At 29.7% G+C, this 15055-nt stretch overlaps 4 protein-coding genes across 7 annotated transcripts; 1 reads left to right on the forward strand and 3 right to left on the reverse strand.

The window, feature by feature from the left end:
• The first annotated feature begins 1273 nt into the window (after positions 1–1273).
• LOC105454012 (zinc finger protein 622) lies at positions 1274–4402 on the forward strand. 3 transcript variants are annotated; one of them, XM_011696324.1, is made up of 3 exons: positions 1274–1895; positions 2332–3032; positions 3229–4402. In XM_011696324.1, exons 2-3 carry the CDS (start codon positions 2366–2368, stop codon positions 3714–3716), a joined length of 1155 nt encoding a protein of 384 aa, XP_011694626.1. In that variant the 5' UTR covers positions 1274–1895; positions 2332–2365; the 3' UTR covers positions 3717–4402. The 3 variants fall into 3 exon arrangements, with proteins under 3 accessions (XP_011694626.1, XP_011694628.1, XP_011694625.1); XM_011696326.1 differs by having other exon boundaries at positions 1274–1889; XM_011696323.1 differs by having other exon boundaries at positions 1275–1977.
• Positions 4403–5322: 920 nt separating this feature from the next.
• LOC105454013 (dopamine N-acetyltransferase-like) lies at positions 5323–8798 on the reverse strand. Of its 2 annotated transcripts, XM_011696328.1 has the most exons (4): positions 8330–8798; positions 7319–7588; positions 6665–6713; positions 5876–5970 (listed from the first exon to the last, which is right to left on the reverse strand). In XM_011696328.1, exons 1-4 carry the CDS (start codon positions 8552–8554, stop codon positions 5963–5965), a joined length of 552 nt encoding a protein of 183 aa, XP_011694630.1. In that variant the 5' UTR covers positions 8555–8798; the 3' UTR covers positions 5876–5962. The 2 variants fall into 2 exon arrangements, with proteins under 2 accessions (XP_011694629.1, XP_011694630.1); XM_011696327.1 differs by lacking the exon at positions 6665–6713 and having other exon boundaries at positions 5323–5970; positions 8330–8694.
• Positions 8799–9401: 603 nt separating this feature from the next.
• Positions 9402–11525, reverse strand: LOC105454014 (V-type proton ATPase subunit D). The gene is made up of 4 exons (XM_011696329.1): positions 11416–11525; positions 10740–10857; positions 10090–10575; positions 9402–9946 (listed from the first exon to the last, which is right to left on the reverse strand). Exons 1-4 carry the CDS (start codon positions 11454–11456, stop codon positions 9854–9856), a joined length of 738 nt encoding a protein of 245 aa, XP_011694631.1. The 5' UTR covers positions 11457–11525; the 3' UTR covers positions 9402–9853.
• A 426-nt stretch (positions 11526–11951) lies between these two features.
• Positions 11952–13482, reverse strand: LOC105454015 (alkylated DNA repair protein alkB homolog 1). Its single transcript, XM_011696330.1, has 4 exons — positions 13307–13482; positions 13144–13246; positions 12766–12916; positions 11952–12577 (listed from the first exon to the last, which is right to left on the reverse strand). The coding sequence occupies exons 1-4, from the start codon at positions 13397–13399 to the stop codon at positions 12007–12009; spliced, it is 918 nt and encodes a 305-aa protein (XP_011694632.1). The 5' UTR covers positions 13400–13482; the 3' UTR covers positions 11952–12006.
• Between the last annotated feature and the right edge of the window lie 1573 nt (positions 13483–15055).

Consider the following 15055-nt stretch of genomic DNA (forward strand, 5'->3'; position numbering starts at 1 on the left):
TTATACTCCTTACGGAAATAGAATAGGGAATACGAAAAAATATTTGGAAATATCGATGGATAAATGTTTTTATGAAATGAATAATACAAATTACTGATAAATAATTATGAGTTTATATAATTATTCTTTGCGTCTGCAGGCGACTTAATGACATGATCAATATCAACATATATTGCTAACCCATACAGCACACATTAATAAAATATTTAACGCAAATATAATTCTATAAAATTTAAAAAAATGAAAGGAAAGAAAATAGTTACGTAAATTTTGACGAAGACTATGATGATTTTTAAAAAATGTATCTATATATTTAATTAAAAAAGCATTGAGTGTGTATCATCAATTATTCTTCAGATTTTTAATCAAATTTTTAAATTCTTCACTTGTAGTAACGATTACATAATTGTTGCCAAACATATCATCAGCAATTGTCGTGAGAAGAGACTTTCCTTTTATTGTCTGCAATAAATCGCTGTAAATACAAACATTCTTTGTAGCTACATTTTGAATATAATATGATTGTTTTGTGTAAAGAGAAGTCATTATCGTTGCTACGTCGTGCTCGTAAATATATATTATATTTTTTTACTCAATATTTGTTTTATTTAATATTTGTTTTCCTTTTGGATGAATATAGAAAAACTTAACCATTTATGATATACATCAGTTTCAGTTTCAATATGATCAATATATTTTTTTCGAAACTGTTCAATTATATATTTTATTTGTACAGATGCTATATGTAACATTTAATAGCTCTTATCTGAAAAATCATAGCAATAACAAATGTAAACCGATTTGTATAATAGTCTACTAATTTCGTTATGTTAAACTTATCAAACAGTTACTTACAAATGCTGCTTCAAAATTGTTCTTTGTACGTTGAAATTTTTGAATTTTCTTCTGTCTTTTAACTTTTTCCTTTAATTCTGCATTTAATTTTAATCCTCATTTGCAGATGGCTTTTTATCACTAATGTTTTTTTTCAATAGATTTAGATTAACTTTGATTAATTCTTTTTGTTTCATGTTAAATGAATTATAATATCATATAAACATTTTTTAAAAATAATTTTAACACTATTTTTGAATAGCATATTCATAATTATTTTAAATCTGCAAATAAGAATGAAGAAGTTATCTATATAGGTCAACGTAAAATTTTAATATAAATGTTAAAATTAATCGTGTTTCTTGTGGAGTAATAATTTTAATGACACAACTAATATTGAAAATAATAAATTGCAAAATATACTTTATTATATGGTGATTAAAATAGATTTATAACGATCAATTAGTCGAATAACTGACAATAACTATCACGATCGATCTAACGAGACTACAACTGGCTAAAGCTCATCACATATACTGATTTTAATATATGTCACCAATACTGACACGAATCTCTGGTGTTATGTTTATGTGTAGTACAATCGTGTCGACATAAATTGTTTGTAACAAACATTCCGCGAATTAAGTAATTCAAACAATTAAAAATATAAAGCTTTTTGAGAATTAAGTTTCTCGCAGAGAAACCGAATAACAATGATAAATATTTAATTATAATGTTAAAGATAATATAAGAAAATTTTATGTTCTACTGCAACTTATGAATTTCAAATAGACCTATACAATTTTAATAAAAATTTAATACATATACATGAAGCACAATAAAGAAAACATAAATTTTATTTTAAGAGAATGTTGAAATATCTAAAAAATTTTTAAAAATCAAAATCGACGGAGGTCGATATAACAGATTTGTAACTCCAAGCGCGCTACGCGCTCGTAAAGCGTATGTACTATGTAGCGAATCTCCTTAGATCCATGTGATAATGCAAGAGGTCGACATATTGTTACGTTCTTCACCGACGAGATACGATTACCGTGAGTGTATGTGTGCCGTAAAATTTATTAACATTTATTAATATCTTCTATTCATAAAAATTAAACATTCCTCAAAGTATCAGAACTGGTGAGTTGAAAATTGTCATATAATTCTCAAATCAAAATTTATTTTGTTAAGCGTGTATTCGCCTAACCTCTAAAACACCACGTGGAACATAACATATGACATTAAAAATATTTGTTAAAATAGGAAATAAAATATTATATCTTAATTGAAAACAATTTGATTACGTTTTTAAGACTTTCATGGGTATTCTCTTTAATAATGACAGGTTTACGAGTTTAACGTTTCGGCAGCATTTTTCACAAAACGTTGGCATGACATTAAAAATGAATAAAAAGAATCGTAAACCTGTTAGCACTTTGAAAACTAATTTATCATTAAACTGCACTTATATTGTTGTCTTTCTTTTTTTTATAGAAGTTCCATAGAAATTACAAAGAGAAGTAATACGATGAATGCTACAGAGATTTCTCATGAAGTACACTTCTCTTGTCGGACGTGCAAAGTAAAGTTTAATGATTTGACATTATTTAAAAGTCATTATCGTTCCGAATGGCATAGCTACAATCTACATGCCTCAGTGAATAGATTGCTTCCAATTACACTTGAAGACTTCCAGGCGAAGGAAGCGATTTATCGCAAGAGTAGTGCAGATCAAGTTAAAAGAAAAAAGCAGATATGTGAAATCTGCCGAAAGAATTTCAATGGGATGAAACAGTACGAAAATCACCTGATCTCGAAAACTCACAAAAAAAATTTGCAGCAAAATGATAATATCGTAACTCGCACAAAAAAATTGCCAGATAGATTTAACTGTCGAAGAAACGACCAGGTAGAGAACATGTCTGTTGAGAATGGAGAGGAAATGGAAATATGTTCAGATGTAGAATCCTTGGATTCGGACGAGTGGCTCGAGGACTCAAAGTATCGTATTGATAATAATTGCTTATTTTGTAATTATCAAAATGAATCCATAGAAGGCTGCATGAAACACATGAAGCAGAAGCATTCATTTTTTGTACCTGACCTTGAGTACTGTGTGGATCTAAGTGGACTATTAGAGTACTTGGAACAGAAGATATGTGCCGATTTCAAGTGTATTTGGTGCAACGACTCAGGTAGATAAGTCATTGTTTTTTTCTAATTAATTTACCATTACATTTTAGCTCTTTTAAAATTTTATTGTAAACGTTTCTAAAATAAATTTTGATTAAAATTAAAATAAAAAAAGTTAAATTAAAAATTTGGATCAAACAAATAGTAATCACAATTCAAAAAACTTAAATTAAAATTAAAATTTGCATATTATTACAGGAAGAAAAATGCGAAGTGCACAGGCTGTGAAAATGCATATGGTCGACAAGGGCCATTGTAAGATGTTGTTCGAAGGAGATACGATGCTCGAATATTCATCTTTTTACGATTATTCATCCAGTTATCCGAATGTCGAGAATGCTAATCCGGATGAAGAATTGCCAGAATTACCCAATGTTTTAGATGACGAAGGTTACGTAATGAAATTACCGTCCGGCAAGTCGATCGTCCATCGTTCCTTGGCGCTTTACTATAAACAGAATTTACCTACGGGAACCACAGTGACAATAAAGAACTTTAATCATTGGTTGCACAAGCGAATGTTTAAGAGTATATCGTTTGGTACTGCTGAAAGAAAACTTGAAGCCGCCCGGATGACAACACGAGACGTTCAAACCTTCCAGCGAGTCCAAGCAAAGCAGTCAGTGCAATTGCAAATCAAACAAAACAAACTGCAGAATTATATGAGACGGCAAACTGGTTTTTAACTATAATGACTATTATTAATGTCTATAGTTAATGAATTGTACTCCTTTTATGTCTAATTTTTAGAGAAAAGATTATAAAAAATATAATTCCGTAATACGAAATTGATTATTATCGCACTATTATATTTTGTCATATTTTTTATAGATACAACAAAAAGCACATAAATGCATAAATAGATTGCATAACGATACGATTACACAACCAAAATGTTTGCTGGGAACTTTTTTTTTTCTAGTATTTAATAACTTTGTCTGTTAATGGAAACTATTTATTTTTTAGTGATTTTTGATCATAATTGACCTAATGTATAAATTTGAACAGAACAGCAGAGTTAATTCTAGCTTTGTTAATTCAGGTTCAAATTCAAGTGCCCCATAATTCCATGTCGTTTCAATTGCTACGAAATCGAAATTTATTACTTTTTTTTAAAGAATATACATTATCACGCAATACAAATCATTATAAATCGTTTTATAATTCGCATTTAACGGACGTTCTTACAAAATAACTCGTCTATACTTTATATATACTTTTTTGTAACACGTTTTACCGACAAAAATATCCTATTTTCATCTCAAATAACTTTTTTTATGTGGACCCGTTTGTTATATCCAGAGCAACACCCCTGTATCGTGACCGAGGTCGCTACTTTCGTTAGAACGATAAATATACATATAAGTTAGAAGAGAAATGATTTGCACGTCATCGTATTTTGCTGATGTTCACATGAAAAAGAAAGAGGGAAAAAAGATATAACTGGACGTTTATGCACTTCATAGACCATTTTTCATGGTGACATCAGCGAATCACGAGATGCAAAAGAAATTTGATAATATTTGATACTTTGCGATTTTCTTTTTGTTTTTTCCTTTCTATTGTCGGATCGATACTTCGCTATAAATAATGTTGCGCCCGTATGTTTCCCGAAATGTCGGCTGAGTTAAAACTAAAGCTGCGCTATCCGATATCGAGAGGCGCGACACCGGAAGATCGATCCTCGGAGCAACGAGTTGTTTTGGATAGAATTTGAGATTGAAAGGTCGGTCTCTATGGCTCTTCTGTAAGTGAGCTCGTTAAAGTTTACATCAAAAGAAAAATCATCTTATTTGTGCTTCCGCGAGTGCTGTTAAATGTGCAAACATGCGTCGCGCGTGACAATAATATTTTCTTTTAAATCTTCAAGTATCTTCTCTGAATTTCTGCTATATATATTTATATATAGGTATAGCAGGAATATAAAATGTGTGTGTGTGTGTGTCTATATATATATTATATATAATATATACACACATACACATTTTATACACAGATATTTCATTTTTCTATTTTTTCCTTGAATTAATTACAAAAAAATATACGTATATACATAATTTCATAATAATACAATATTATTGATAACAGAAGTAATAATAATAAAATATTTTGTTTCCTTAGAAAATGTCCCAAAATTGTTGTAATACAATGGGATTTTTAGAAAGAAGATTCTCTTATATACATTCAAAATTTATCGTTTAATTAAATTAAATTTGATCATTGGTACTTACGTTTATCTTAAACGTTTATGATTTTTAACGTATATAAAAATTAAATATACGCGATTTTACATTTCGTATCTTATTTGTTTTGCTAGATTGACTTTTAGAGTCGAGTTGACTTCCGCGCAGAGCGGGAATAAAGGATCCGAATGCGAGACATTTGATAGATTTTTAGCGGATTCGCCCGTTCGCTGCATTAAATTATTCAATTTTATTAAATTATCGATCTCTTTCTCCGTTTCTTTCAAACCGAATGTTCCTCATTCGGAACACACTGGGGGCAGTAATACCGGATATCGTTCGGAGATATTTCGACACGTGTACTACTTAAAACGCGTGATGCCACTCTTTTCTCTTTTGCTTTTAGATAAATATATATTCTACGAGAAGGCGTCACGTCATTCGCGACGCCGAGACATGTATTATTAACAGAGCTGTTATTGTCATGACACGACGACGATACACATATCTTTTATCTACTTTGCGCTTTGCGCTTTCGTGCCGACGGTTTAATTTAATTAAGCTCTCCGAGCGAGCGACTTTCTTCTGTTTATTTTCAATCTACCAACTTCACCATCAGTTTTACCGCCTCATGGGGCGGCGCTGGACTGATAGACTTGTCCAAGTGTTCCGCGTACAGAATCTCTGCTTCTACCTGGTAGCCATGCTTCAGATAGACCTTCTGTGAGAATACACTGGTCGCGTCGGCCTTACACACCTGCGATGATATAATAAATCAGATTGTGTGATTCTCATTTTTCTTTTTTACTAAATTTCTATTATAAATAAAATTAAAAGATCTCTCTGAAAAATAAGCTAGAAGTCGATAAATAAAAATAATTTTAAAACTCCGTCTTAATTTTTGTTATTTGATTACTATGACTACGATAAATCTTCTTTTCCTTTTAATCAGCTTTTAATAATATAGATAAACAATCAAATAATTTTTTTTACTTTTCTAATTTGTAAATATTGAGATTAAAACAAAAGCATGTATTAATGATATCATCTATACATATTACTTTTGTAATATTGATTTTAAAATGCAATTTTAGTGTAATAATTGATTACAATAATAAATATATATTTTTGAAGCATGTTTTTTTCTTTAAATTTTCGTCCTTTTTTCCAAGCAATTCAAAAAAGTAAAAAATAACAATTTTTTAGTTCGTTGTAATAAATGAGATATTAATTATTTTACTAGAATTAGATAGTCAAGATATTTCTAGAATGAATGCCATTCGATAAATAAGTAAATTTTAACATTTAGACCATTGGACCTTGAAAATTGTTAATATTAAGAAATTGATTTATAAATAAATATAATTATTACATTAATCTTATCCTTTACTATGTGAAAGGAAGTGCAAAGGTGCACATTTTCCAGGGAAAGTGGTGGATTGTAATTATACCTTGTGAGGAAGTAAACGAAAATCCCATGCATATTAACCGAAGAGCATGCTGAAACAAAAGGAAAGTGTGTACTGTGTACGCAAACTAAAAAGTAAAAACCATGCAATGCAACGATCTTAAATAATGATGAAATAAAAATAAAAAATTCGCTCTTTGTAACATGTAAAATTAATAAAATAATTCTCTCTCTCTCTCTCTATATATATATATATATATATATATATAGTTCTTTATAATTATTTTCGATTCTTTCTCTTTGCAGAAGAATAAAATAAATATAATGTAAAATTTTATACTTTTATATATTATATTATTACTTTGATAAAAGAGCATTTTTAACGAACTCCACATAAATGTCGTATAAAATTTTTACATTATATTTATTTTATTCTTCTGCAAAGAGAAAGAATCGAGAATAATTTTCAATATTTTGTATATACACGGAAATATTCTGTATATACACATAGATGAAGGTAACTTTATAATTAAAATTAATCAATTTATAATTAAGATAAAATTGAAAAGAGATGGAATAAATCAGATTAGATTAAAAAATTTTGTAAAGAAATTAATTTAAATAGATCGATATATAAATATAGAATAAATTAAGAGAATAAATAAATTTCAAATAAATTAAAATCAAGTTAATTTACCTTAAAACCAGCATTTTTGGCGATTTTCTCACAGTCGGCTATGAGAATACTGGCTAAGCCTTTGCCGCGATAATTCTCGTCAACGCTGAGAATCCGACACTCGAACAGCTCGTCAACATCATACTTGGTGAACAAATCAATCTTGTCGTTGACCTTATGAAGTAGTCTGAAGATTATCTTGAACTTTTCGTCTTCGAACTCGTCGAGACGCCGCTCAGCCTCCTTGTGTTCACCTTTTTTCAGAATACCGTTTAGTGCCATTCCCGCTATCTGATGAAAACCAATTTTAATAATGCTTATTTTTTGTAAAATTATAAAATTGACAGATACGTACATACATATATATGTATATATATGTATGTAAATAATATATATAAAGTTTTTATACATATACGTAAAACCGATATATATATATATATATATATATATATAAATTATTGATTTGCAAGATAAGAAATTAAAAAAATTTTTTAATTAATTTCATATTTTTAAATTAATTTATTTAATTAATTTTTTGTTTATTCTTATATATAAACTTCTTTATAAAATTTCTTTATAATGATAATTAAATTAAAACATTTCAATTATCATCATAAAGAAATTAGTTCATATATAAGAGTAAACAAAAAATTAATTAAATAAATTAATTAAAAAATATCAAATTAATCAAAAAATTCTTTTGATTTCTTATCTTGCAAATCAATTATTTATAAATTATTAAAAAACAAATAAAAATATAAATTATATATTAATTCTATGGAAAATAAAATAAAATATTTAAAAATAAAAAATTTACTATTATTATTAATAAATACTATTATTAAATAATATTAATAAATAATATTAATATATACTATTATTATTATAAATAAATTTTAAACATTAAGAGTATAAAGAAAATGGAAAAAATTAGGACAAGTTAATTTTTCCCCGAAAATAATTAAAAATAATGAAATAAATAAAAATTTTTGTATTTCGTGACGTAGGGTGGGAGGGGGGAATCTCACTCACCGCTCCCTTCTTATCTACTAGCATCCTGGAGTAACCCTGCTTCAAGGTGAGAAGGCAGTGTTGCTCAAGATCGCGCTGGGATTCTCCCCTTGCGCAAAGCCCTACGGCGTTGTTAAGCGGCTCATCAGCGAAGAAGTTCCATCTCAGATGGTGGATTGCCTCGTCGTAGCGATTCTCTGGCACATCCACGACCGTGAAACAATCCTCGCTAGAAGACGACGACATGTTTTGGGTGGGCGAATTTTCCGCCGCGCACTGAAAGCAATTTCCACACGCGCATCTCCTCTTAGTGAAGAAGGGTGGTCACCACCACTCGTATGAGAAAACTGCCACCTGCCTGTCCCTTCCTCCCGTATAATATTGATTGACCTAGTTCACTGACGAATACACTGGGTCAGTTGTACACGTCAATTATTGTGTCACATTAATTGGAAAATTAATTCATTTAACGAGATTAATAAGAGTTCAATTAAAACTAATCTGATTAATTTAATACACGGAGAATTTTTTTTTAAATTTACTCTGTAAATCATGTTAATTATGAGACAATATAGTATTTAGGCAAATTTTACTGTGCACTACAATAAGATTTCGCAGTAAAATTTATTGTAGTGCACAGTAAAATTTACCTAAATACTATTTAATATTGTCTTACAATTAACATGATTTTCAGGATAAATTTTAAAAGAAAATTCTCTCCGTGTACAGTCTCCGTGTACAGTAAAACAAAACAGTTATAGTTCGTATTTATTAAGTCAATTTTTCTCTAAGTTTTACCATCATGTCACGATTGTGTAAACATAAAAATTATCTGCGGATATTTATAACGAGTAATCTCAATTCTGATCAAAATTATATCGATTTCAATTTAAAAAAAAATAGCAGATTTGTCTATGCAGATAAAGATTAAATTTTGAAATCGATTTTACTGAATAAATTACATTATAAATACAAAGATTTTCGACATTTTCTTCTAATTCAAATATCTTGTTCACATTTCTGTAAAAATTTAAAAAAAAAACAAAGTAAAAACGACAAAGAAATTGTGATTAATAAAAGAATATAAATAATATAATATATATACATACATATATTTATTATATATTTGTAATCATTACTATACTCGGATTGTACAATTCCTCGCATCATAAAAGCCAGATATAAATGATGATGGAATGATTTGATTTATATTTAGAATTAAAATACTCGTCGTTATTTAGAATATATTAAAATATTCGGAATACTTTTAAGAAGTAACAGCGTTGTTGTCACATGTGTATATATATACGGCATGATACATAATTAATTATTTATACAAATTACTGCACAACAAATACTATAAAATGTATTTTTCAAGAAATAAACAAAAATAGTAACAGTGGCTTTTTTAAAGCGGAAAAGGGATTGCCAACGACATTCTCTAAAATGTACAAACGAGACTGTCGTGACTCCGACGTAAATTTATGTGTTCTTTCTATTTAGATATTAACATCTTAAAATTTATAACAGTATTATTTACAGTATTTAAAACAGAACATCATCATCGCTCTCTTCGAGCAGATTTGCAGCGTCCAAATTTTGTCCGGCTGCAATCATTTCTGCTCTTTCTGCTTCAGCCTATAATAAAGGAAAGATATTTAAATAATATACAAATTATTAATAAAACATATAAGTAATATGAAATTCTTAGAATGTTAATAGAAACGGAATGTCAATAGAAACAAAATATTAATAGAATTAATAAAATAAATCTATTATACCTTTGCCTTGGCAATCTTCTTCTTGTCCTGAATCTTCTTCAATCGATAGAACTCCTCTCTTTCAAGCTCGTCGAGCTCTGAAATAATATAGGCTAGCGTTCTCTCGATTCGTGGGATGATAACGTGCTCGATAGCATTGACACGTCGATTCGTGATTTTGATAACTTCATCCAGAGTAACAAAACTTGTTTGCAACGACGCCAGTTCTACGAGCAGTTTCACGGCCCGTTGATAGTTCTTCTTCAGTTTAGCCAATTGCTGACCACCTCTGGCCAGACCTGCTAGTTCGTAAGTATCTGTCCCATCCTGATAGGATTCGAATACTGGTAGATTCACACCGGCGACGTTGTCCTTCTTAGAACGGATCTTGATCTGTGCTTTCGTCACATTTTGTAAAACCACTTGATTGAAGTCGCCCGTAGCAAATTTTGCTTCGGCTAGTGAAAAGGCTGCCTCCTTCATCACTTCACCCATCAAAGTTTTCGTCTAAAAATAAAAAAAGAATAATACGAATTAGTTTTATATATACACATACGTCATACATAAATAACAATATGTAAAACGTTAGATATAGTTTAATAAAAACTAACTAACAATATATGATACAGTGTACAATAGAGAAATAAAATTAATGACAAAAAAAATCATACTTCTATGATTTTCCCCAGTATCATTCTGAAACGCATTTGCAGTGCATCTGCCTTCTTTTTCAACAATCCATGTCCTTTTTGAGCTCCTTGTAAGCGAGACTTCATCAACATCTGGGCCCTAAATATACAAAAAAAAATACTTTAAATAATTTAATTAATAAAATGTTACAAATTCTTACAAACATACTATAATATCTTCATTTTTTAAATCATTAAAATAGTAGCCTTGTATATTTAAAATATATACTATTACAATTTATAAAATTTTACATTACGTGATTAAATATTATACAAAAATTCGTGAATTATGTTTCTTCACACAAGATATTTTTACTACAAAGTAGAAAACATGAAAAGTATTCAATTTTGCTTGTTAGACATATATTTCAGATGTACATCTCGAAAAATATTTCTTAAAATATGTCGTGCAACAAGCATTTGCAAACAAGAATTTGCAAAATAACATTCTTTACGAATAAAGCACATTTTAGTAACATAAAAGAGAATAAGAATCTTAAATAAACATTCTTTTAACAGTTGAAGGCTGGGGGGTTACACCCAATACTGTAGTATGTTTCAAGACGGAATTCTGTTCGAGGATAAATGATGGTACATGATATATGAATAAAATCTTTTAGATTTTGTAATAATTAGTTCGTTAAAACAAGAAACTTACCCCCGAGAGGGGAAAATCGGTAATTTGTCTTTGCCTGACATTCTCAACTACTGTGCATCAGCAGACAGGAACGGGATTGATCAGCTGACATGAGAAACCGGAAGTCTAGGTAAGTTCCCAATGGCGTTTCCAACGGCGCGCAATTTGAAAATACGTACATACCTAAAGAGACCAATATGGTTGTTAAAAACAAATAAAAATTGAATGATGTAACAAGTAATGTAAAATAATATAAATAAAATTTTATAACATTTAATATATATATATTAATTATAATTTATTTATAATTAATTTAAATGTATCTTTAATTTATATTTTTACTTTATATATGCATATATACATATATAATTATGTATATTATTATTATATATATTATATATAATTTTTAATTTAATATTCCGAATATGCTCATATAAATCGAACGTAAATGTATTTGGAATTAAAAATTGAATACTTATGATACTCAAATATGAGATGTAAATCTTGATATATATACTTGATACTGTGATATATACATTTGAAATATATGATATAAATTTTTTGTCAAAATAAAATATCTTTAATATTTATGTACAAAAAATACAATGCGGTTCAATATAGTACAATCTGCTCAGGTTTTAAAACCTGTCTTACATTCATATTAATTCTAGCTTCGGCGATGTAAGTTCGCGCTTTACGCCAATCGTCCAGATTGTACGGGGGACTTTTGCAATTGTCCTCACAATCGTCGTCCCAAGGTGCTTTCGACGCCGCTAAAATCCGCGGTACCCCGTGATACCTCAGACGGGAGCTTCCCGACATTATCACTACGTCCCCACTTCGCAGAAAGATAGCATTAGTCGGATCCTCCTGTTTAAGACCGCCAATCAGAAAGACCGCTGTCTGCCCGAAACTTATGGAGAAGAGCGGCGCTGTAACATTCATCTCCGAATGATCTGTATGCCCCGCCAAAGTCGAGTTCATCCGATAATAATTTACAATCGCGGCCTCCGCTCTAAAGTCCGAGAAACCTAATGCTTTCGCCAAAATGCATGTCAGACCGGATAATTCCGTCGGCATGCCACTTCTCGAATCTTCCGAGTATAATTTCGTGTCCCAATTGTGGTGATATCCCAGCGTCGCCCATCGTAATTTCGGCAAGAGGGTTTTAGCTCTCTTCGTTCTGTACACAACAAATAAAAATTTAAATGTTACTTTAAATCTTACTATATGTGAATAGACTTTCGCCTTAGCCATAATTTAATTTGCACAAAAATCTATATTCATTAACAAAATGTTAATATTCTATTTAAATCTATGTTTCGACACAGTAACAATTAGTGATAGATTAATGCTAATCATTTTTCTTACTGAAAACATATGTCCCACCACGTTTCGTTATTTAAAATATTATGAGCGTCTATATTTAACTTGTACGGCTCCTTAGAGTAGTCTTTCAAACATTTCGTGATCCAGTATTGTTGGCCGTTGGATGTAAATGGATTCTGAATAAAGATGAGTCCTAAAAATCAAGTAAGATACAAGTAAGAATAAACAGCTACATTGAATTAAATACACTAATTATTACAATGTGCCACAAAACAATGTTGTTATTTAGAAGTAACGTTATATAAGCAAAGATTAAATGATTAAAGATTAAGATATAACATTTCGAAAAGCAATATTATTGACGATATTATTTAAGAGCAACTTTAATGGTTACTGTTATTTTATGTAAAATTTATGCACCGGGAATATCCAGTAACTCGTAAATTCTCCATTTCTTCGCCGATTTGAGGCCAAAATTGTCCTCTGTCTGTTCGCCAGTTACATGTGCCTCGAGTTTCCTAACCTAAAAACAACATTCGCGATTAGTCTTCTAAAGGAATATACGAATAGAGATATTACGTACTCTGATGCGATCTGGACGTTCGAGATCGATCACGTCGCCGAAATCCGGTGCGGGATTCCGGCTTTTGTAATATTTGAAACTATCTCGAAACATCCCTTTCCGACCGTGCGAGCCGCCATGTTTTCACGAGCTTCTTCGTCTAGCTAGAGTCTCTAGAAGACAGAGTCTGGCTCTCTCTGTTCAGCTGCTAGACTACTTTTGATTGGCATACGATGACGGCACGAATCAAATGTAGAGAGAGAATTATTGAATAACGCGCGTTTATTGAAAAATGTGTAAACGTGAAATATCGTTAATTTCTTATTATAAATAATTAATATTATATAATTATACAATAAATTTCTGAATTTGTACACTTGGACATACAACAAGAAGATATTTTGTACTCTAAAAAGTATAAAATATAAAATTACGTACGTTTTAATCATGTTTTCATATGTATTAATTTAAACTAGTTAAAAGTTGAAACTTCGTTTGAATCATTACGAGAAAGATTGTAAAATATATAATATATACGCATAGAAATTATATAGTGTGACGCTTTAATCATATTTGATGTAATCAGCTATAAAAACTACATATATATATATATTTTTTTGTACAATTACAAGTATAAGAAATCAATGAATAAAACTTTTCGAAACAGCACGCGTAAAAATTAGATAAAAATTGTTTAAATTATTGAGGACGAGATAACGTACAACGCACTGTTGTAAATGGGACTTATTTTGTTTCAGAATCTAATAATAAAATTTTTTGATTATCGAGTCGGTGCACGAAGAATAATTCCGATTCTCTTTTAAACCATATGTGTTGAAGCATATAAATATATTTTGCGGACATTCGCGGACGTATCGTCTGACTAAGAGCGGAAAAACGTGCCCGAACCGGGCGGACACGTAAACTACGCCACCCACTATTATTACTCAATATACTTTGCATATCTTCCATCAAGTCGGGAGATTACATCGAGAAAGTACGGCGGTTTTTCTTGCAGTGGAATACTCGAAGCCGCGAAAGCCTAAGAGTTAAAATATTAATTTAAAAGCTTCTTCATTAAGGTTTCGGCTTCTTCATTAAGTTTCCTTAAAAATCAGAAAATAATTAATTCCGACAGATATAAAAGAAACGAATAATGAATTTATCTATGTCGTAATTATACAGTAATATAATTTGCTTATATTATATTTACATATTCTTAAAAATGAATATAAATGATACATTTAAATTTCAAACTATTTGCCATGCTCGTATTAAACATATTGGAATATATAAAATAATCTTATCTAAAGATTAATATTCTGTTCAAAAGATGTATATGTTATTGTATATTTACTTGTCATATTTATTGTAATGTACACAATTTGTATTATATTATGTGTTATTTGCGCAAGTGATATGAGACTTATATATCAAACAGGACTGTCAAACAATTAATTGGAATATTAATTCGATCTTTGCTCTCTATAAAAAAAATACCGGTTCATTACTGTAACCGAAAATAAATTATTTATAAATTGAAAAGAACTTTATATGACAAGATTAAAACATATAAAGCTATCGATCAACGGATATTGTGATTAGTTTAATCAGCGATTAATGCATCTGGATTTGCAGAATTACAGCAAAATTTCGAACCGTGTATTTCAACAAAAAAAAAGAAAGAAAAAATATTAGTCGACAAATTAATAATCGAATAAATTAATCGATGTTTGATCGAAGTCATCCTAAATCCACTACTTGTTCTCG

The sequence above is a fragment of the Wasmannia auropunctata genome, unplaced genomic scaffold (genome assembly GCF_000956235.1).
Source record: "Wasmannia auropunctata unplaced genomic scaffold, wasmannia.A_1.0 LD335989.1, whole genome shotgun sequence".
NCBI lineage: Eukaryota > Metazoa > Arthropoda > Insecta > Hymenoptera > Formicidae > Wasmannia > Wasmannia auropunctata.